This window comes from Melospiza georgiana, chromosome 11, assembly GCF_028018845.1.
Source record: "Melospiza georgiana isolate bMelGeo1 chromosome 11, bMelGeo1.pri, whole genome shotgun sequence".
Taxonomy (NCBI): domain Eukaryota; kingdom Metazoa; phylum Chordata; class Aves; order Passeriformes; family Passerellidae; genus Melospiza; species Melospiza georgiana.
Window position 1 is genome coordinate 6,536,403 of NC_080440.1, and position 22,241 is coordinate 6,558,643.

Sequence of the window (22,241 nt, forward strand, 5' to 3'; positions counted from 1 at the left end):
CTGCCTTGTCCTTTGTGCAGTTATTTCCCTCTGTGAAGGTGCAGCGCACACTTTACCCTCCTGATTTACCAATATTTGACATCCCTTTGTACCAAGGTAAATGGAAATGGTTCATTTCAAGTTGTTCTAAGTAGATACTGAGGGCTCCTGCCTTGATCCCTGTAAGATGACTCTGCTCCTTTGAAAGGACTGGAGCAATGCCAGGAATCCAGGCTGTTATCCCTGCTGAATGTCAGCTGTTTTCTCTGTTTTGATACTGGCATTTTTTGGAGCTTTGACCAAGGATATCACACAGTATGAAATGCCTGCACTCCCCTCAAGCTTTGTGTAGCCTGCTGGAGACCTGGGGAGGTGCCTTTTGGTCCAGCTAAAAGAAAATGCCCTGGGTAGCCATGGCCCTGTATGAGTGTGCAAGCTGATCTGTTATTACTTTATATTTACAGTGTTCTGTCTCCTGTGGAAGGGGCCAAAAGCACCGCAGTGTGTACTGTTTGTCAAAGGAAGGGAGGCATGTAGAAGAAGAGAATTGTAAACACCTTGCTAAGCCCAACGTGCAAAAGAAATGCAGAGGGGGCAGATGTCCGAAGTGGAAAGCAGGAGATTGGGGCCAGGTGAGACATCTTGTGTACCCTTTTGCACCTTTTGGTATTCCTCCTCCATCAAATTGGTTAGAGCCTGGTTTTCTAGTCACTTCTGTCCTCATGAATTATTCAGGGTGAAGGTTTGGGGCCAGATCCTGGTGTAAAACAGTGCAGCTTCATGGACAGCAGTGGAGCAGCACAGATTTGTACCAGCTGAAAACTAGGCAGCTTGCTTTTAGTGTCTATCTGAAAGCAAATTCCTCGTTTTCAAATTCCAAAATTTTAGGTTTTTGCTAGAAACATCATTAGTATATAATATTAAAGAGAATCTACTATTTATTCATGTTTTAAATATAATTTAAATATCATATCTCTAGTAAAATCTTCCTTAGTTTTGAGCAATAAACTCATTGCTTGATTTTCCCTTGTTAAAAAGTCAGACAGTCATGCATAGATCAGAGGCTGCTGGAAATAAAAAAGTATTTTGAGTTATTAAACTTCTTGCTTGCTGAAAGCATACCTTGAATCCTTTTTTCCTGAAAATAATGTCTTTGTCATCACCTTGAATCTGCTGCATCACATTTTTAACTCTGAACTTTGCTTTTCCCTCTACCTCATTAGCATGCTAATCAGAGGAATTATTGAAAATCCCAGACTAAATGAACTGTTAACTTGTAAGGCATCGTGTTCCCTTGCATTCTGTCTTCCAAATTTAGGTACAAAACACCCATTCTTGAGGTATTTCAGTTTCCTGAAAGACAAACCATTCACATTGCCACAGGCACACATGCAAATGTTAGGAGTAGGACACCATGCTTTGATTAATGTCCACTAATAAAAAGGACAGCAAACCCATTAATGATCTGTGATTGTTTTCAGACTTGTATTAGTTGTTTTTTTAATCCTTACCTTTGGATTCACAGGATAGGAGTGTTTACCATTATATGGGTAAAGGACTCAGTGCTTGTTCACCATGGAGGTTCAGTTACCAAGGTCTGGGCTCTTTACCTGAGGATAGGAGCATCCAGCCTGTGAAATCCAGAATACTGCTCCCATACTGGAAATTAAGTCAATATTATTAGCTTTATTACCTTCAGGATTGAAACCTCAGTTTTATACAGGAGCCAGACTAAAATAAAATGCAAGGCCATTACACAGTCTTGTGGTATCCAATTTGCACCTTATTTAAGTGGCTACTCCTGAAAGCAGTTTTGACTAATAATTGTAAACATAATAATGTAATGGTCTGTCAATTGCATTAAAATACACTAATACTAATTGGTAAAAGTAAGTGGTTTAAAATTCTCAGCTTTCCACTGCATCATGGATATTAATTTTATGCAACTAGAGAAAGAAACCCAAGTTAATAGGAGGATGAGGTGATTTATGGTCTAAGGTCATCTCTCGTGACTGGGCAATTAAGGAATATTTGTATGCTAATGATAAGGCTAAGAACAGGCTTTTCCAGGAGCAGCTCCTCAGCCCAGGTTCCTGATGCAGGATGTGCTCAGCCAGCCAGCATCTTGCTTGGGGACAAAGTAAAGTGGTAGAAAAATTTGTGCTACAATGTCAAATTGGGCTTTTTAAAGCCCCATCAGATGCTGTGGCATGGATCTCTGAGCCTCACTGGTGCTGGCAGCATATTTTTTTTTGCCTGTGACGATGAAGAGTTGGGGCTGTCACAGGTTGGAAGTGCTGGTTCTGGGTCCCTTGTAAGGGTGTTCAGGGCTTTGCCAGAGATTTAATGCTGTGGAGCCAAATTTAGGTGCTGAACTTCTCCTTAAGAGCATGAAACAGACACGAGTTTGGTGCTCTGAATACACAGTAGATCAGGGTATGAACTGGGCATGAAAACTTCATGTGACTTTCCCTATCTCCAGTGCCACTGTTGCCAATAGGAGCCATGATCAGTTTCCACTTAGATATTATCTAAAAACCCCTAACTTTCTAAAGGTGTAATTTTCTCAGAATGTTAATCCCAAAGCTGAGCTGCTGTGCTTTTTCTCCTGAATAAACCAAAAAGTCTGCATGAGAAGTAAGGCAAGGTTCTCCCATAAAAGTGCATCCTTGTGTCACTATATATGCACAGAACCTGTTGCACATACCTTTAGGTAGATGTTGGGGGGTTTTGCCTTCTGGAAAAGGAATTACTGAGAAAATTAAGCTCAAAAAATACAGAAATGGTTAAAAACCAGTCTCAGCTGAACACTGGCTGTGCTGGTGCTCCAATCCTAGGTTTTTTTCTCTTTGGATGTTTTGTATTCAGAACATGGTTAGTTCTTTTCTAGATTGTTAAGAACCCACTTCCCTGGGGCAAAGCATTTTTGATAAATCTCTAAAAAGGCTTTTTCTCCAAGTTTTAACTGTGTTTATGTCTGCACTGAAATATCAGATTTAATGTGTTTGTTTCTCCTAAGTGGTGTCAATTATGGCCATTTACCTTTCCTTTAACAAAAATACCAATATTTATTCTGCTGTCTGGTACTTGCATACTTCAGCTACAGGCTGAAATCCAGCCCTGTATAAAAACACAGGCAGAGCATCAGGTGGAGTTTCTGGCACAGTCCAGGGACCATCCTCTCCCCAAACCCAGGTGTCACACACACACACACACACAGTGCAGCCCCCCATGAAAAAGCCACAGTGTCACCTGCGCTCTTTTATCCACACCTGGGCTTTTTATTTTGGTGATAAATGCAACTCAAAAGACACCTTAGAGCATGGTAGGCATCCTGGTGTGTATGTTTCTCCAAGTTTGTGCCTTTATTCAGTTTGAGAGTCCCCTATGGAATGTGTAGGACAAAGAGCACTGTTAATCCCAGGGAAGCAGCAGCATATGGGAAGCATTTGCATCACTAGTGACAGAAATCCCACTGCTGCTTTCAAAAGCTACACAAAAATACTCCCACCCTCCTATGAATGTCTGAAGCCAGACAAATAGTCACAGTCAGCTTTTCTCTGGTTTTCTTGGCTTTATGGGGTATTTGGACAGTAAAGCAAAGAGCATTATGGAGGAATACAGAAAAGGGAATTGCTTCTCCATCAGGTACCACTCAATTCCCTGCCTTAAGAAGGCTCATTTTAGTGGGCATTGCAATAATAGACTGTGAACTTATTTTCTTAGTACCTGATATATTAATAAGTAATATTAGTTATAAATAATATTAGTTGTTAATTCAGCTGTGGTTTTAATACATACCTTTATTTTTTATGCACTTTCTTCTAAAAATGCAAATTCTCTGTACTCCAAATCTGTATAGTATACTTTAAGGTCTAGCCAGGAGGAATCTGTTCCAGGGGAATATTAAGTACTGCTAAACACATTAGTGTGCAGTCACAACACTAAGAAATGTTGCGTGAAAGAAAAAATAAGCTGTTAATAATATTGCAGTATAGATAATAATTTAAAGATGTCTGAGAAACAGAAAAATGCAGGCATTTGTTGCTGTGTCTTGAAGTTGGGAAAAATGTGCCCACAGTGTAATGAAGGAAATGTGAAATGCAGTTAATTTCAAAAAGACATTTGCTTTCAAAACCTAACTGTATTCCCTGCCTTGGTGCATGTGCATGTCTAGATGCATGAAAGAAATCCCAGCTGTATCACACCTTTCCCTCTCTACAGCTACACACTTTCTTCTATAGAATCCAAGTTTGCTTTTCATTAAAGCCCACTCTGTTTGTGGCATTTGATGTATTTTGAACTATTACTTTTTTGAAACAGTGCCTGAGAAGCAATACTCAGAGCAAATCTCAGAGCCTGGCCACCTCTGGAATGTCAGGGTGGTTTTGCAGCACTGCTATTTTGCAATAAAAACAGATTTTTCAATAAAAATCCTGTCCAGGAAGTCCTGACCCCACTGAAGCCAACAGCAAATGTTCACACCAGCTTCAGATTCCCAGTTTTCCCTTGCACAATGAAAAGCCTCACTTGGAAGTTTGATAGAGCATTGCTACCTTGTTTTCAAATTCCAAAATTTTAGGTTTTTGCTAGAAACATCATTAGTATATATTATTAAAGAGAATCCTTAATCATTGCTAACGATGCCGTGGAGCCCAGAGCAGAGCCCAGACCCCCTGAACTCACTGTGGTGTCTGCGATGGGAGCTGCACTCACCTTGTGTCCCTCCCTGCAGTGCTCGGTGTCCTGCGGCCGGGGCGTCCAGCGCCGCTCCGTGCAGTGCCACAGCAGCAGCAGCAGCAGCCCCAAGGAGGCCGAGTGTGACCCGGCCAGCCAGCCCCCTCCTCAGCGGGACTGTCACCTCCCCCCGTGCCCCACGCACCGCTGGGCAGCCGGGGAATGGCAGGCGGTAAGAACCAACCTTCCTTCCTTTCCTCCCTTTCCTCCCTTCCTTTCCTCCCTTTCCTCCCTTCCCTTCCTTCCTCTCCTCTCTCCCTTCCCTTCCCTTCCCTTCCCTTCCCTTCCCTTCCCTTCCCTTCCCTTCCCTTCCCTTCCCTTCCCTTCCCTTCCCTTCCCTTCCCTTCCCTTCCCTTCCCTTCCCTTCCCGCCCCTGCCCGCCCCTGCCCGCCCCTGCCCCTTCCCCTGCCCGCCCCTGCCCCTTCCCCTGCCCCTTCCCCTTTCCCCTTTCCCTTTCCCTTTCCCTTTCCCTTTCCCTTTCCCTTTCCCTTTCCCTTTCCTCCCTTTCCTTCCTTCCCTCCTTCTTTCCTCCCTTCCTCTCTTTCCTCCCTTCCTTCCCCCAGCTCACAGCTCTGTGCTCTCAGGCGTGCCATGATGCTGGGAGTGCTGCTGGAGGGTCAGGGTGTTTGGGTTGCAACCTGGGGTTGCAAAAAAAAAAAAAAAAAAAAAAAAAAAAGTTCATGCAGAGCAGAGAAATGCCTCTGTAGGGTTAATTTATTGCTTGTGCTGCCCTGGGTTTGGCTGGGTCCTATGAAAATGCTGAGCAGGTTTTGGGTAGGATGGATTTGGGTCTCTTCCAGGAGGCAGAGCCCTGCTGTGCTGCTCCAGCCTGAGCCCAGTGTCTGGAGGAGTTAGGGAGCAGTGGTAATTGCCTCTTTCCTGCCCCATTACCCCAGCACCATCTGACATCCCTATCCTTTCACTGAGCTCTGGGTCTTTGCTGTTTTATCAAACCATGAGCAGTGCTGAGATCAAGTCTTCTGTAGGAGATGATGCTTTTCTGTGTGACCAAGATCAGTTCCCATCAAAAACAGCTCCTGAGACTGAAACTGGGGATAAAGCTGCTGCTCCAGTGGTTTAGGGAGTGACTCCAACTCTCCTGCAATGTGGGCATGAGTGGCCTCAAGGCTGGTGGGTGGTAGGAGTATGAGGGGATTTTGAGCAGGAGGAGCCCCACCATGCACTGCCAAGAAGGTGCTGTGTCAGCCTTCAAATGCCCAGAAGTTTTTGGCAGAGGCAGCTCAGACCAGACACCAAAATGATTCTTTTCATTCTGTTTTTTTCTGTTTTTAACCCGTGCATGTGGTGCCTCAGCCTGACGGGAACAGGACACACAAGTTTATCTTCATTTCCCCAGCCTCAGCAGTGCTAGGAAGTTGGGTTTATAATCCTGTGAAACCCAGCCACGAGTGCAGGAGGCCAGAGGGGCTGTGTCCTCTCCCAGCTGCTTCCCAGGACACAGGGAAGAGTGATGGGAAGCAGCAGGAGGAAAAGCCAGGCTGGTCACACAGTGGTAGCAGATGGAAACATCCCAGCCAGAAAAGGAAATGCAGGAACAGCTGAGGGGGCTCCAGCAGCTTCCTTGCGGTTTTAGTTTTAGTTTTACAGAGCCCATTGACTTCTTCAGTGAATAAATTTAAAGGCAGTAAAGAGGTCACCAAACAGCAGGTAGTGCCAGTCCTTACCTGGTGCTGTAATCAGCCCTGGAAAGAAACAACTCCTGCCCCATCCTTTTGTAGAATCTTAGAATCATTAGTTGGAAAGGTCCTCCAAAATCATCAAGTCCAACTTGCCCTCTCTCCCTTATCTTTGCAACTTCTCAAAGCAGTTTGGAGAGGCGCCTGCCCTCACCCTTCTGAGCCCTTGATTGGATACAAATACTGATGTTTTCTGAAATTTTCCAGGACTCCCCATTGCACTGGGCAAATTTTGAACAAAGTGTGGAGATTTGATTTTTCCCCAAGGGAGCTTTACTAAGAGGGACTGGAGGTTTCCTCACCCTCATAAGTACTCATGAGTAACCATGAACAGGAAAATGCAGGAGCTGCCCAATGTGAGCTTGCCCCTCTGGCTCATTCCAAGCATTTCTTCCAAGCACTTCTTATTTTGTTCTGGTGTACACAGTGAAAAAACAGAATAGCACCTCCCTCCAGCCATAGGCAGTGTCCATGAGGAGGCACAGATTGCATTGGTATTCTTTGAGCAGGGAGCAGCAATGAACCCTAATTGACATGGAAGGCAGGATATAAATAACATCTCAGTGCTGTCTTGTTCTTGATTCCTTATCTTTAAAGGGAATCTCTCAAGAGGGTTTGGGGTTTCTTAATTGTTCCTTTTTGTTGTTGTACTTGTGTTGTTTCGAAAAAAAAAGTGTTGGTCTTGACAATGAGAAGGAATATGAAATTTACTGGAAACCATTTATTGCTCTGTTGGTGTATCACATTAATCACCTGTTCTCAGTGCCCTCACCAAGGAGAAGAAAGTCAATAGAAAGAGCCTTGCTAATGTCAAAAAAGAACTCAGACTAGAGTCACAAAGAAAAAGGGAAAATTGGGAGAAAGTTTTTATATGAGCCTCTGTGGAAGGACAGCGCACGCTCTGGAAGCTGCCATCCAACTCCTGAATCTTTGACATTTGTCTTTTTGGGGGGAAATTGTGCCATCCTTGCCTGATTTGAATTGCAGAGTTACCCAAGGCATGTTTCAAGCATTCATGGCACGGGGGGTACATTTCATCTCTGCATTAGATTGTTATCTAAAAAAAAAGAAAAAAAAAATCAATGCTTTTGCAAAGCACTGCCTTTGGGGTTGTTTTAATTGTTATTATTGCTCTTCTAAAGCAGTTTCAGAAGTGCCTGAAATGATCCTTAATTTGATCTGCCAGGAAAATAGTTCAGAATTTGGGAAATGAGGCAAAAGAGACAAATATTGTCAAATGCCTGACCTGTTTTCAGATTTTGCTATCAATAGCTGTTATAGCCTGGCCCCACTGTTTTGCGTGAGACTTAAATCAATCTTGAACATGAGAATTCATGCAAAATCTGTCACTGCATTAAAAGGAAAAATAGCCTTCCCATGCTAGCTGAACTATCTGCTTTCTACATGAATAATGTTTTATAACTTTGGCTTTGGCTGATTGGAACCTCTGCAGTGTTTCTCTTTGACTTATTTTATGATGGTCTCACTGTCTTTGAGCCTCATTTAATATTTCAGTGGGATTATTTTAATTACCAGTTACCCTTAAAAATACAAATAGCCAAACTTTCAATTTCTGATGATGACAAAATGCACAGAGCTGGCTCAGGTTTATTTGGCCACACAACTGTTATTTGCAGACAAACCCAAATCAGGCTGGCATGTGCTTGGGAGTGCCAGTCTTCCATCAGCAAGTAATGATTTTAAACAAGGATGGGCTTTTGATGTGATAGCTCTTCACAGCCACTGTTAGAAGATGCCTTGATGGCATAGACATGGTTTACCCTCTGAAAGTGAAGCATTAGCCAATGTACTTTACAAATTTAGTCTGAAATATACATTAAGGAGATGAGACAAAATCAGGCTTGGTTCTTCCCTCTCCTTTCAAGGTGCCTCCTTTGGCTCTGAGGGACCATGGAATGATTCACCTTGTATTGCTGACCCCTCACTGGGCTGGAAATGCCAAAGGAGGGAAGCTTTGAGCATGCTGTGACCCCACTCCCAGTGAGCAGGAAGGTTGGGGTTCAGGCTGCCCCAGAAGGTGCCTGGAGAGCTGTCAGGGGAGCTCCCTGATGATGGAGCTGCAGTGGTGCCATATTCACACACAATGACCCCCTTTCAGTTTTTACTTATGTAATAGGGAGATAATCAGAGATGGGCAAATATAGCTCACTTTGTTTGCTTTCTGGGGAAATCACACTCCAGCAAATTCCCCCAACCCCTGTAGGATTGCCATGTTTCAGCACAGACCTAGAAGGAGCTTCCACTCCAAGGACTCAAAGCAAGAGAGTAAATAAGGTTGAAAGCACACAAAGCCCTTGGGGTCTTCTGGCAGACTGCAGATTTTGCAATGTTGACTGTTGCCTAAGAGCTCCTAAGTTATTCCTTTGGAATAAATGCTGCTTTGTGGAGCTGCCTCTCCTTCCCCATCCCTTTCCACTTTGCCCCAGTTTTAAATATTTACACCCCACATGATGATGTGCTCACTGCTGCTCTCCTGGTTTGCTGCTGCTGCCACACATTGATCTGAATTTTCAATATTCTCAAATAATTTACAATCCTGGTTCTGACAGCCAATTACAGTAACAAGGCCATGACAGTGCCTGCATTTTGCAATTAACTGAACCCACTAATATCTTCCTAATTGTTGGCCAGCCAGGAGAACAGGATTTGCTTCAGGGAGGCTGGAAATGATGTTTGGAGGGTAAGACTCCAACTAGATTAAACTGGCACAGTGTTCCAAGCCTAGGTAACTTCAAGCAGTGTTTCTGTACAGATAGGGATGGTCTGATTGGATGTTTTATCCTTTTCCTTAAGGGGAAGACATTCCCTACATGTTCTATAAATGATTATTTTCATGCATTTTTCTCCTCGTTAATCCAGTTAGTTGAAAGTGTTAGAAGTCCATTACAGGCAATAACTAAAAGAAAATGGGGTTTTATCTAGGCAGCTGCTCTTACACTGATTTATTTTGTTTTATGTGTTTTTCTAAGATGCCCTCCAAGGACAGCCTCACTCCCAGGAACACAGCCTCACAGTCAGGCTCGTTTTTCTGTGACAAGGAGAGAAAGAACTGAGTCCTTGAAATCTCCAGAAGGACCTGGGGAGCACTTGTACTTGTCTGGCATGGGTTGATCTTAATATCAGGCAGGGCAGTGTTTAAAAGAGAATAAACCTGCAGGGCTGCCTGCGCTGCAGTGCTTGTAGAGCTGTGTTTGAGGCCAAGGTTGGGTGAAACTCTGAGCAACCTGCTCTAGTGGAAGGTGTCCCTGCCCATGGCAGGGGGTTGGAATGAGATGGTCTCTAAGGTTGTTTTTACCCAAACTATTCTATGATGATTCTATGATTATGTGTGCCCCATGCCAAAGCAGAGAGCTGGGGAAGGAGCTCCCCCCACACCAGCCACAGCCAGAGGTGCAGCAGTGTGAATTTTGCACGGGAGATGGTCGAGTTGTCGTTCTCCAAACAGCTGTATTCACTAGGGGCTGAAATAATGGGGGTTGGCCCTATCTCCTGGCCCAGCATGCCCAACCCTGCATGTTTTGATCCTACCACAGCTGGGCCCCACACCTACCCCATCCCAATACCTGCTGCCTTGGTTTCTGCTCTCTCCTGGGGACGTGGGTCAGTACTCCGGAGGTCAGCAGCAGTTTGTCACAGGCAGCAGCATGGGGCACAGCAGGTCCTGGTGGGAAATCCTCCCCCAGGGGATACCAGTGGCAGCTTACAGGGGTTGCTGGGGCGTGGGTTCGTCCCTTGGAGCCCCACAGGGCTGCCTGAGCTGCTGTTTGTCGCACACAGTGCACCAAGACGTGCGGGGAGGCGTCGCGGTTCCGCGAGGTGCTGTGCGTGGACGAGGAGGAGCAGCCGCAGAGCAGCGGCCGCTGCGAGCCCAGCGAGCGCCCGGCCGAGGTGCAGAGCTGCGCGCTGCCGCCCTGCGAGTACATCTGGATCACCGGAGAGTGGTCAGAGGTGAGGCCCCGTCCCGCCCCTGCATCCTTGACCTCCTCTCAACGCTGCCCCTGCTGAGGTATTGCAGCCCAAATCAATCAGCGCTGGCAAGGCAAGGCCGTGGGTTTGAAATCTTATTTTTTGGTTTATTTCGGTGTGCAGTCTCCCTGCTGGATAGAAAGGAGCTGGGCTGTGGCCGACAACCAGGTTATTAAAGAGTAAAAGCAGCGTGCTCAGGGTCCTAGCTAATATTATCTGGACGCAATTTTCTTCCAAAGCACAGTGCATTCAACAGGCACCCTCTTTGGTTTTCTGCTGGTTTAGTTCATTTATTTAATTAATTGGTTTTATTCCCATCCACTCCCTGGGGGCTCTGGGGCCCTGTGAGTTGTACAAGGGTCCAGATGTGCATCATGGGGGAGAGGCAAGCCTGGAGGTGACCATGGGGGCACATCCTTCCTCAGTGCTGTCTTTGCAGGGGCAAGGACCCAGAGTGAGGGAAGGCAGGCCATTCACCCTCCCAGCTGGGAGGCAGGGAAAATAGATGAGTTTTCCTTGCAGCGGGCGCCGCGTGCGGGAGGACGCAGGCTAATCTCAGCCTGTTTCCTTCTGCAGCCAGTGAAGGATTACTTTCCAGTTGGAGAAACAGCAGAGGGAAATGACAAGGCAGCTGCTGACACAGCACTGATTAAAGAGCAAGAACGAGAAAAGGGAAAAAGGAAAACATGGCAGGACTGAGGGGAAGGAGAGCCCAGCCACCTGAGATAGTGCAAGGAGGGAGAAATGTGGAGACATAAGAAAATCTCAGAGCAGCCTGGTCTGCTGAGTGGTTTCTTAAGAGAAATATTGAGGTGCTTGTCAGGCTGGAGCTCTGGCTGCTCCTTGCCCAGGCACCCTCTACCCACCCCCAGTGCCTGGGAGACCACCTGGGAGCACTCAGGCCCATGAAGACAGAGAGGTAAAGAGATCTTACAGAGCCAGAGTTTGGCTCTCCCAGGTCCCACTCAGTCCTTTGATGAGGAAGGCAGAAGTGCTGTTTATCCTCTAATTACGATGAAAAATTTCTCATTCTTCTGGTTGTTGGTTCTTCTGGTTCTCCTAGTTGCTGACAAGTACCTGCAATTCAGAGTCAACCTTGACCCCTTTCTATCTCTCTGTATGTATGGCAAAAAAAACCCACCCAACCAAAACAACTAATAGAGGCATTTCCAAATTCCCATGGATCTTCTGCTCCTTTCTTTGTGGTTGGGAAGAAATAACACATGGCCAGGAGCCAGCCTGGAGCAGGGAGTCCTGGAGCAGCTGTAGATCCAGCCCAGAGAGGAACTGGGTGCCCAAAGACAATGTCAGGCACCAGCCCACTCGTAGTAGCCACTTACAATATTCATGACTGGCTTAAATGGAACCCAGTGATCCCTTGAATCAGTTTCCTGTGTTGAAAGCTGTCAGGCCTGGTTTCCTCCCCTCCCATTTTGGGCAGCCCTGCTGAAGCAGGTGGTGCTCACCGCTCCTTGCTGTGCCCGCAGTGCTCCGTCACGTGCGGGAAGGGCTACAGGCAGCGCCTCGTGTCCTGCAGTGAGATCTACACCGGGAAGGACCACTATGAGTATGGCTACCAGAACATGGTCAACTGTCCTGGCACACAGCCCCCCAACATCCAGCCCTGCTACCTCGGAGAGTGCCCCATCTCGGCCTCCTGGCGCGTCGGCAACTGGGGAAGCGTAAGTCGGGCAAGCTTCTTTTTTGGCCAAAAAGAATGGAACAACCTGGGGTTTGTTTAGACACAGACCAAAGGTTTGGCAGGGGAATGTTTTAGAGATGCTTAAATTAATGCATGGAATACTCTGGTGCAGCAGCAGGCCTGGTGTGTGTAGGGCTCCATACTTCCGACTGAACCCCTTCGTATGGGGGAGTCCCAGCAGCTACAAGTAGGATCATTCATGAAAACTGGGATGTAGCCAACGTTTGTGGCCATGTTGATGGCCATGCTGCATGCTTAGTCATTGCAGAAAACAAGGGTTTGAAAGCCTTGTGCTAGAAGCATTGGTGAGTCACTGGCAACTGCAGTTGATCCCACTTGGCCACATGTATAAGAAAGACTTGGGAGCCAGCATTAGGCTGAAACACTGGTCATTTGAACCTTAAAACTATTTTTTTCTTGTTTTTTCCTCCCCCTCCTTCTCACAAATGCTGGGACAGGTCAGGGAAAAGAACCTGGCCTTTCTGCTAAAGTTATTTGTTTTGAGCCTCTTCTGGGACCTGAACTACAAGATCAAATTTTAGTTAAGGTGATAACATTTCACTTCTTAGGGCTTCTGACATTCTTTGAAATGTGATGTTTCTCCCATAAACTTGATTTATTAACCCAGCTCAGGCATTTGTAGGAATTTGTCAAACCTTTACAAGGCGATGAGTGTCAGGCCAAGTAAAATGTAGTAGAAGTTGTCACGGTAACTGACAAAGCCATTTGAAACCTAAGTTCCTCCTGCCCCATAGGAAGCTTCAGATCCTCCCTGTGAGTCAGCAGGTAGGAGTTATAGCAAATACCTCAGCATCAATTAATTGGTATTTTCCCTCAGAATTTAAGTGCAAAATACCCAAGTCATTAATCCAACTTCACTGCAAAGAGCACTCATTTCAGAGAGCAACACCTTTCTCCTCACTTTGAGCTGCTGAATGTCCCAATGACCACCAAGTGCCATGACCCTTGTCAGCTGTGATTTTGAAAGGGATTTAATGTAAAATGCCATCACCTTTGATGGACAGAGAGAGTCCTACTCAGCGCTTCAGCTAAATTTTATGGAACTGGACTTGATAAAGAGTAAATGCCCAAGTTGTGAATACCATGAGCCGTTGAAGACCATCTTCTTCATGGTGTATTCCTTTAGAATAATAATTTCTAAATGTTTGAGCAACTTCATTTTCTTTATAGCCTAGCCTGGTAGCAGTAGAAAGAGCTGAACTTCATTTCTCAAGTACTTGAAAGAACAAGTTGTGGATGGAGGAGCAAGGTGCTCCCACCTCCCACAGCCCACACTCAGTAGCTGGATGCTCTGCTGATTGGTACCTCCTGCAATTTGTACAATTTCAGCCTTAGGATTGCCCTTAGACTGGATGGTTTGAGGATGACCCAGTGTTTGCACAGATGTACCCATTTTCCCAGCATGGTAGGGGACAGAAGATTTTGAGACTCCTTTTTTTTTTTTTTTTGTGCAATTCGCATGGAAAACAGCAATCTTCCTAATATGAAAAATAAGCAATTTCACTTGAGCACATGGTTCCCTTTAACAAACTGCCTCATCCAGCAAAGTGTGCAAACACTGAGCAAAGTATGGTAGTCTTGAAGTAATCAATGATAATAAGGAAGGGATTAATTACCGAAGGGACTACTCATTTGATTAAAATTAAGCCTGTGTTTGAACACTTCACGGGATTGAAGTCTTTGCTGCTGTCTCTTGATAGAAGGGAAACCATCTGTCTCTGTTCTTTCTGGAGCCCATAAACCCTTGAGATAAAGCAGGAATCTCTGTCTTGTGTCCCGCAGTGCTCTGTCACCTGTGGAGTTGGGGTCATGCACCGCTCAGTGCAGTGTTTGACCAATGACGACCAGCTCAGCAGCTTGTGCCACGTGGACCTGAAACCTGAAGAGAGGAGGACATGTCACAATGTCCATGACTGTAAGTCTGCAGATTTACACCTTCTTTTGCCTTTCTCATGGTTTCAGCATCTTTTCCCCTCAAACTCCTAGAGATCTACAGTATTTCCAAGCATTGGGAGCCATCCAAGTAAGGACTAAGACACTTCAGGGAAAGCTGTTAAAAATAAAAAAAGATGTTTTGATGTTTTGGAAGCCTCAGATTCAAAATAAATTTTGATGTATAGTTGTTCAGTGACTACAAGTATTTCTGTTTTGTTTCAGGTGACTTACCAAGGAGTTGCAAAGATGTTAAAAATCTTGAAGGTGTCACTGAAGATGGTGAATATTTCCTGCAAGTCAAAGGAAAGACATTAAAGGTGCATTTCAGCAACAGAATGATACTTCATGGGTTTTCTGAAGGTTCAAGAGGACCCTGCCTGTGGTCTTGACTTCCACTCTTGGATTTTCTGCCTTTGGTTGTCTCAGTGATGCCTTTGCACATGACACAATCCTGGCTTCTCTTTCTCTCTCAGGTGTATTGCTCTGGGATGCAGACTGACAGCCCAAAGGAGTATGTGACCCTTGTAAACGGGGATGCAGAGAATTTTTCAGAGGTGTATGGATACAGGTAAGAAATCCTGTAATCATGAACCTCACAGTGTTTTTGTTTTCCATGGCAGTATTTCCTGGTCATGAGTAGAAAGGGTTTTCTTTTGATTCAGATTGCATAACCCGACCGAGTGTCCGTATAACGGGAGCAGACGAGAAGACTGCCAGTGTAGGAAAGATTACACAGCAGCTGGGTTTTCCTCCTTCAGCAAAGTAAGGCTGGACCTGAACACTATGCAAATAATAAGTGAGTAAAAACAGGGCCTTGCCATTAAAAAAAAATGTTTATTTTACACAAATATAGCGGTAACTACAAGCGAGCAGTGGTACTCTAGTGAGCAATATTCTTGAGAATTCCTGCTTTTAGACTTGGTCACCTGTTTGCTGCTTTACACTGGGAGACTGAGTACATCAGAGATGCTCATGTTATTTCTCTGTAAAACAGGAAAATACTAAGGCAATTCCTGTTGTATCTGCTCTGCACAATGAGTATTTGCATACTCCCAGAAGCCCAGTGCATTTTGTGAAGGATTTTATTTTATTTTATTTTATTTTATTTTATTTTATTTTATTTTATTTTATTTTATTTTATTTTATTTCATTTGGTCCCCTATTTTCAGAATGGACTCAGACACAAAGCCTGACCAGGGAGGAGCTGCCCCACTCCTGTACCCCCCTCCATTTTACTCAGAGAGATCCCAGTGCAGGGGTCTCCACTGGGGTGGGGATGCTATTCCCAGTGGCCAGGGCAGAGAAGTCTCTCAGCAGAGCCAGACCACAGGAAAATAACTTTTGTTGAGGGCTGGGAACATAGATTTGCAATGGAGAAAGAGAATCTAGCTGTGCAATAAGAGTAACACACTGTCCCTTTTGTCATTCCTGTGAGCTGGGAGCCCATCCCACCACCAGAGACCCTGTAGCATTCCATGGGGTTATGGTTTCAGTCCCCTGACTCCACTGCTATCAGTTTTCAGCAAGTGTTTTAAAAATACAACATATTGTTGGGAGTTCATTCAGTAAATAGCTAAGTGGTCTTTTAGCGAATCAAAATCCTTCCCTGTAAAACGACTCCTCATCTGATAAGTGGGTTTTATCACTTAATTTTCAAGACCTCCCAGTCTATCAATCTGTAAAAAGCAACTAATAATCTGTAAAAGCTCCTAGGTAAAGATCTCAAAGGAACCACCCTCTGGGAATTTGATACCAGCTCCCTTTGAATTTCAAAAGGAGCTGGGCACCTACCTCTGTCAGGCAGGAGCTATCTCACATCCCCATCTAAATGAGTCTCAGTTACTTCAGATCCCTCCAGAGCAAAATACTCCAGTTCCCTTTGAAAACCCGACCCCTGGGCTGGGGCAGCCAGGAGAGCAGAGATGTTGTTTGCTTTTGTTTAAAAGAGAGACTTAGAAGGTGCTGGAGCCTTTTTGAATGTGGGGAATTTTTTGAAAGCGAAATAAACCCCAAGTTAAGGGTTTGAGTTTTGTTGTTATTTATACCTTGTTCCTAAATCACCAACAGATTTAAACTGAGCTGTAAATACTGAGTGTGTCCTGTTAAATTCAGTGCTCATGTGCTGGGAATCAAATGTGGGATGAATCAGGATATTTAATATTAAAAAATATAGTAATATTGATATCACAAAAATATAGACGTCTTGACTTCCTACATTAATGTAGGAAGCCAGCTTTGGTGAATTTAAACATTAGCAAAGAGCATGTTTACATTTATTTTGTCTCTCTCCCTGCATCTTCCTTTCCATGTTATTCACCAACTCTTCTCCACAGCAACTGATTTACAGTTTGCACAGACACATGATGGACGACCTGTTCCTTATGCCACTGCTGGGGACTGCTACAGCGCTGCCAAATGCCCGCAGGTATTTGACAAGAGCATTTAACAGGAATTGGTGCCATTTGTTCTGTTCAGGCCCTCTATTAATTACTGCTGATCGCAGCAGCCCAACTTCAGTGAGTGGCACATTCTTATCTCAGCGATCTGAAACTTTTCCCTTTGTGAAGAGGGAGAAAGTGATGGAGAAAGTTCCTTTTGTGAAAAGGGAAGAAAGTAGTTTCCATTTTCCATGTTATCAGGCCAGTGGCTGCCTAAGAGACATTCCCTAAGGCCCCAGTAAAGGAGAAAAGGAAGAAGAAAGAGGCTGTGGGGAGAGAACTAGGCTGGAGTCAGGGGGATCAGTCCATGACAGGACTTGGTGGAAATGCTGGGCAGAGAGAGCAGCAGGGAGTAGATGCTTTTCAAGTCTGTAGGAAACAAATAACACTGTTAGGGATGACTTGCTGCATGTTCCCAGCACACCTATTTTTGTTTGTTAAATGATGGTTAAATGTTTGTTAAATGATCACTGGCAAGTGATCTGTTTGGACAGTCCAAGGTATTGGGTGGGCATTACTGGCAAAGGGCATTAACAGGGAGTCAGAGCAGCAGCAGAGGGCAAACCTTTCCATCTCCTTCCCTCCCTGCTTCCAGAGCTGACACTTTGCTGCACAGCTCAGCAGCTTAGGGATTGACTGCTTACCTCAGGAATGCTCATAAATGTTAATATCCATCCACCTGACCCAGCCCGTTTGCTCCTCACAGAAAATCAGCATACCCAAGGCAGCAAGTGCAAGGAGCAAAGCTAACACCATCTGGTACTGCAGGGCCCTGCTGGGCTGTGGGTCAGCCTGGGATGTGTCCAAAGGATCCCTCCATGGGTCCAGAAATTGGCAGGACTGGAGTCTGCCATTGGGGTGAGGGGAGGGCTGGGGGGCTGAGTGTTGGATGCTGGCATAGTCCTTAATTTTCCATCCATCTTTGTCATTTTGAGAAAATGTGGAATTAAGTGCTTTAAAGAGATGGAAGAGTTTTTATTTCACTAGTCTGGGAAAAAAAAAAAAAAAAAAAAAAAAGCCAGTGGAAAAGAAGGCCAAGTGTGCCCTCTCCAGTTGAGGAGGGAGCAGTGAGAGCAGCTGCAGAACATCCCTGAAATTCCTTCCCATCAGCTGCTGGAGCACCAGGCTCTGCAGTTTGCCATGGGAAAGCCAACAATGCCCTCAGCCGGCAGAGAAGAAGCAGTGCAAAACCGGGGTAAAGCAGTGCAAAACCGGGGTGAAGCAGTGAAAACCTGGGGGAAAAGGCAGCAGTTCAAAAGCAATCTGAAACCCCTCCTTCTCTGCAGCCACCAGGGAGAAGAAATTCCTAATGTGAGCCGTGCTGTGATTTGTACAATGACCATGGTCAGAGCAATGGAAAACGAGGAAAACGCTGCTGTCAAATGCTGCTAGAAAAGTGACACCGTGGCATGCTGGGAGTCTGGAGCGTGGCATTCTGGGATAACCAGGCTCTTGTTGTTTTTTAGGGTCGATTCAGCATAGACCTGTATGGGACAGGCCTGTCCCTGGTGGGAACAGCCAAGTGGCTCTCACAAGGGAATTACGCCGTGTCGGAAATTCAGAAATCCCCAGTAAGTTGTAACTTTATTATGGCTATACCTGCTCCTCACTACATTGTCATTCATGGCAACATCTTCCAATAGAGACTAACAAAAAATGAACATCTGATATTAAAGTGTTGTAGGTAATTGTAGAGGGGCGAGGCCTTTGTGGGTTTAACTTGATCTGAGTTATTGCAATTAATTAGTGAGCCTGATTAACTGTGAGGCTGAAAGTGCTGAGTGCTGTGGGGCAGACAGATCTTTAATCAGTTGCCTGAGATGTCCAGCATGGAGTGTGCATCACAAGGCAGGGCAGCAGGACAGGGTCAGGGCTTCAGAGTTGGACCTGCAGGTAGGGTCTGGTGCCAGGCAAGTGCCCTGAGCAGGAATTGTTCCCAACACATGGCTGATAAAGCGTGGAGGATGTGGACCTTCCTGCTGGTCTGGTCTGGGTTTATCTCCTTGGGAAAGTCTCAAGTCACTGGAGTGTTGCAGAGGCACCATCCCCTGTCACTGCCTGGGGCTCTGCAGGCTGGAACCTCAGGGTAAGCCAGGCAGCCCTTCACAATCACAGCCAAATTTGTACTTGTACTGCTTAATTTGCCTGTTAACACCTCCTGCAGTCACTGTGTGTCTTCACTCTGTTGCTTCTGTGTCATATTCTGACATGGTAGAAACCCGGGATTGCTTTTTTGGCTGTTATTTCGTGTGAGTCATCTGAATTGCCCCTGTTAAAACTCTCCAAAGGAGGTCACCATCATTTAACAAACAGCAATTGGCAAAATATCCTCTCCTGTCCTGCTTTCAGTCTCCCCCTGGCTCTGGGGAGCATGAGTCTCCTCTGTGCTGGTCTCTTAGGGGAGAATTAATGCTACAGATCTGACCACACTACAGGTGGAAGAGGACCAGCCCCGTATGTCAGTTCCAGCAGGTGCTTTTCTATCCTCTCCTTCTAAAGGGAGAGAAGTCAACTTTGGGGTTGCAGAAAACATCATGGCTGGCAGAATTAAAACAACTTTAAGGAATAGAGGTGCTCAGAAATCCTCCATCACCTGGTGGCATCTGTCAAGAGCTGTTCCAAGGGCGTAATTGCCTGCAGGAGCAGAAGAAAGAACGGTGCAGTGAGAAGAGATGATAGCAGCCTGCTGCAGTCACAGATCAATAATGTCAAGGGCAGGGTGGAGCTCGTTTAAAAATAAGTGCTTTGTGCAAGCTTGTTGTGTGCTTAAGTCTAATTTTCTGGTAATTGAGGGTTGAATTCCCCTCAAGGACCGTCTGTCCATTCTAATGACCAAAAGAGGAGAAAGACTCTGCAGAGGTGAGGTAAGGAGGGCCAGATGGACGTATTAATCTCCTGACTCAAGCCCAGAGTTGCACCCTGCTTGCTGGGCTCACCTGGAGACCAGGTCAACCTCAGGACCACTCCATACCTACCCCTACTGGCTGTGGGAAGGGGAGGAGGGTTGGCACCTCAGCAAGTGACATCACCTCACCCTGTCACTTTCCCTCCTCTCTTGTCTCTGGAGCCACTCCAGGACTTTCCCTTCCAAGTGGATGTTTCCTGGTGTTGCCTGCAAATACCCTTTCCATGCCCTTCCCATGCTCAGGCAGAGCTGTGCAGTTGTTACTGGTCCAGAGTTCTGGTTTTGTTCTTGCATGAGCCAAGATTTCTACTCATTCCTGTTATTCACTGTGGGGCAAACTGGAGAAAGCAGATATCCTTGAGATACCCTCCAAATGACCTTCTCCTTGGGCAGCTTGCAATTTATTAAATCAAAACTACCCTTTCCTATTTGTGTCCACCATCTGACCTGCTAGCGCTAAAGAGAATTACCTTTGTGTATATTTGAATACAGCAGTGATTTCATAGACTGATTTTGGCATCATTTGTTTTCTTATACACCCTAAAAACCATGGCTTGAGTAACCCAGATCTGGCCCTTCTACAGCATGGAATTCCTGAGCTCTTACTGAGCTGTTATTTCTGATTTTGCCTGCAGGATGGTACCAAAGTCGTAGGAAGATGTGGTGGTTACTGTGGGAAGTGCACTCCATCATCAGGAACAGGCCTGGACATTCAGGTGTTATAGCAGTGGTGAGTTCTCAGCTGCTTCTGCATGAGGAGAATCTCCCCCAAAATGCCCTGAAGGAGCAGATCAGGCCATGCTTGCAAAAAGACATGGAGTGCATTGGTGACAGCCACCCACCCCACACAGCATCCCAGTGGGGTCCCCTGCTCCCCCAGGAACCCTTGTGGATCCAGAACTGTCACCTGGAGACACCTCCCTACATTACTGGCACCTCCTTTCCTCTGTTTTTTGCCACTTTCTCTGGTGACCTGTTCCAGAGGCCAGGATCACTCTAAATGTGCTTTTCTGTGTTTTCCAGGTTCTCTGGGAGCAGCCAATGGAGATGAGAGATGGATGAAGGATAGTGATGCAATACCTCTGCCTTCCACTTTTATATCTGTGTATATGTGTATATAGATTGCATATTCCTAATGTACAGTATAATATTTATGTTTGGGATTATTTATTTTGATTTAATATTTTTGTACGTAAAATCATTATATTAAGGCTGCTTTTACTATTTTTATTTTTTATTGTTAAATCCTGCAGTCAAACCACTGCATTTTGCATACTCTACATTATATGTAGCATTATGACAAGTGATACTTAATTGTCACTGTATTCAGTTGTTTACTTACAGTCAGTAATTTTCCTTCAGTTATGGGCTGCTTTGGCCCTCCACGGTGCTACACAATCTGCATAGGGGTATTTTTGGCATTTCAATCTGTCTTTATGCAAGGAAATTAGACAAGATGTGCTTAAATTTTTATTTTTAGGGATTAGGCTGACAGCACTCAAGGAAAACATGACAATGAATACTGTGCTAGTTGCATTAGCAATCTTTATCTTTTAGGTATGTTTTGAATTTCACATGACCTCTGTGGCCAGTGCTGAAAGCACTGGTTTGGTGCTAACATGATATTTATTAATGCTCTCTAGTTTTAGTTAATCCAGTGCCTTTATCATTGAAGAAGGGGATAAAGCAGAAAAATTGTCAGGCAATTCAAATCAATCAAGATCTACCCTAGGTTTAGCAAAATTGCTGCAGATGGATCTTCAGATCTTCAGCTCAAGCCCCCTTTTTTTAGGGTTCTGAAGTGAACTCACTTTTTTAAAAAAATGTATCTTTGTCTCCTAATTCCATGTGCCACTGTGCTTCCTGACTCCATCTGGAAGCGGGGTATTAACTCATCCCAGACAGGCTGATCAGGCCATATGTTTCCCTGGGCTGTGTTCTCACAAGAGATGTAGTTTCTTACAGACTTTGTTACAAAATCCTAGCGTGAGGACAAAAGCATCCCTGTGGTGCTCCCTCCCCCTGGGGCTGGTGAGCACTGTGGGGACAGCACGCCCAGGGATGGGGACAGCACACCCAGCCAAGCCACCCCTTCTCTTGGCCAGGGTGCTCCCCTGCAGGCACTTGCAGCATTTCCCCAGCTTCCTACTCACTCCCAGACCATCTGCAGAGGGAGGCTTCGCTGCCTCCTTTCAGCAAGATCACTCTGTACCTACAGATGATTCTGCCCCCCCTTCTAAAGCAAGCTGCTTTACGCCTACTCCTGAGTTGCTTCGGATCTTCTGGTAAGGCATCTGTGCTCCTTGCCTCTCCTCATTCCCATGTACAGCCAGACATTTGCTGTTGGCTTTTTTTTAATCAAACTGAGGAGCCATGTCCCTTAGGTGTGGTGGCTCCTGCCTGTACATAGCCCTTAGGCCACGCTTTCACAGAGCTCTGCAGCACATAACGGGGGTGATGTGACCAGGTTACTCTTGTAGTCTATGACTATGTCCCTTATCTCTTTCTCCACAACTTTACTTAGTGATAGCAAGGTGCTGCCCTTCCACCTTTTATGTCAAGGCAGCCAGAAGCACAAAGTACAAGGAAAGGAAGCTTTTCAGCACAAAATTACCAGCAGTTTAGAAAAAAAAAGAGGCTTATCTGCTACTCCAGATAACTCTTTCCATTTTCGATGCAAGCAGTTACCAAACACAACCTCAGGATCTTGTGTGAGTCTTTTACAGAGCTCCCCAAAGGATGTGTAATCAGTGTGTTACAAAAGGGTTGGATCAATGGTGATAAATGATCCCTGGATTCATAACCTGTGTGTGCTGGGCTGTGCTCAGCCTTTGGAGTGA

The 22,241-nt window shown here is 45.4% G+C and overlaps 1 protein-coding gene across 1 annotated transcript in view; it reads left to right on the plus strand.

Moving 5' to 3' along the window:
• ADAMTS9 (ADAM metallopeptidase with thrombospondin type 1 motif 9) overlaps nt 1-21,169 on the plus strand; it is a 76,345-nt gene extending 55,176 nt beyond the window's left edge. Inside the window, exons 29-40 of the mRNA XM_058032174.1 lie at nt 444-611; nt 4,715-4,888; nt 10,212-10,382; nt 11,888-12,082; nt 13,906-14,038; nt 14,281-14,375; nt 14,532-14,626; nt 14,721-14,854; nt 16,392-16,483; nt 17,963-18,067; nt 20,037-20,131; nt 20,425-21,169. Coding sequence (XP_057888157.1) covers nt 444-611; nt 4,715-4,888; nt 10,212-10,382; nt 11,888-12,082; nt 13,906-14,038; nt 14,281-14,375; nt 14,532-14,626; nt 14,721-14,854; nt 16,392-16,483; nt 17,963-18,067; nt 20,037-20,126 — 1,452 coding nt within the window. The 3' untranslated portion in view covers nt 20,127-20,131; nt 20,425-21,169. The remainder of the gene's footprint in view (nt 1-443; nt 612-4,714; nt 4,889-10,211; nt 10,383-11,887; nt 12,083-13,905; nt 14,039-14,280; nt 14,376-14,531; nt 14,627-14,720; nt 14,855-16,391; nt 16,484-17,962; nt 18,068-20,036; nt 20,132-20,424) is intronic.
• Nucleotides 21,170-22,241: the final 1,072 nt, after the last annotated feature.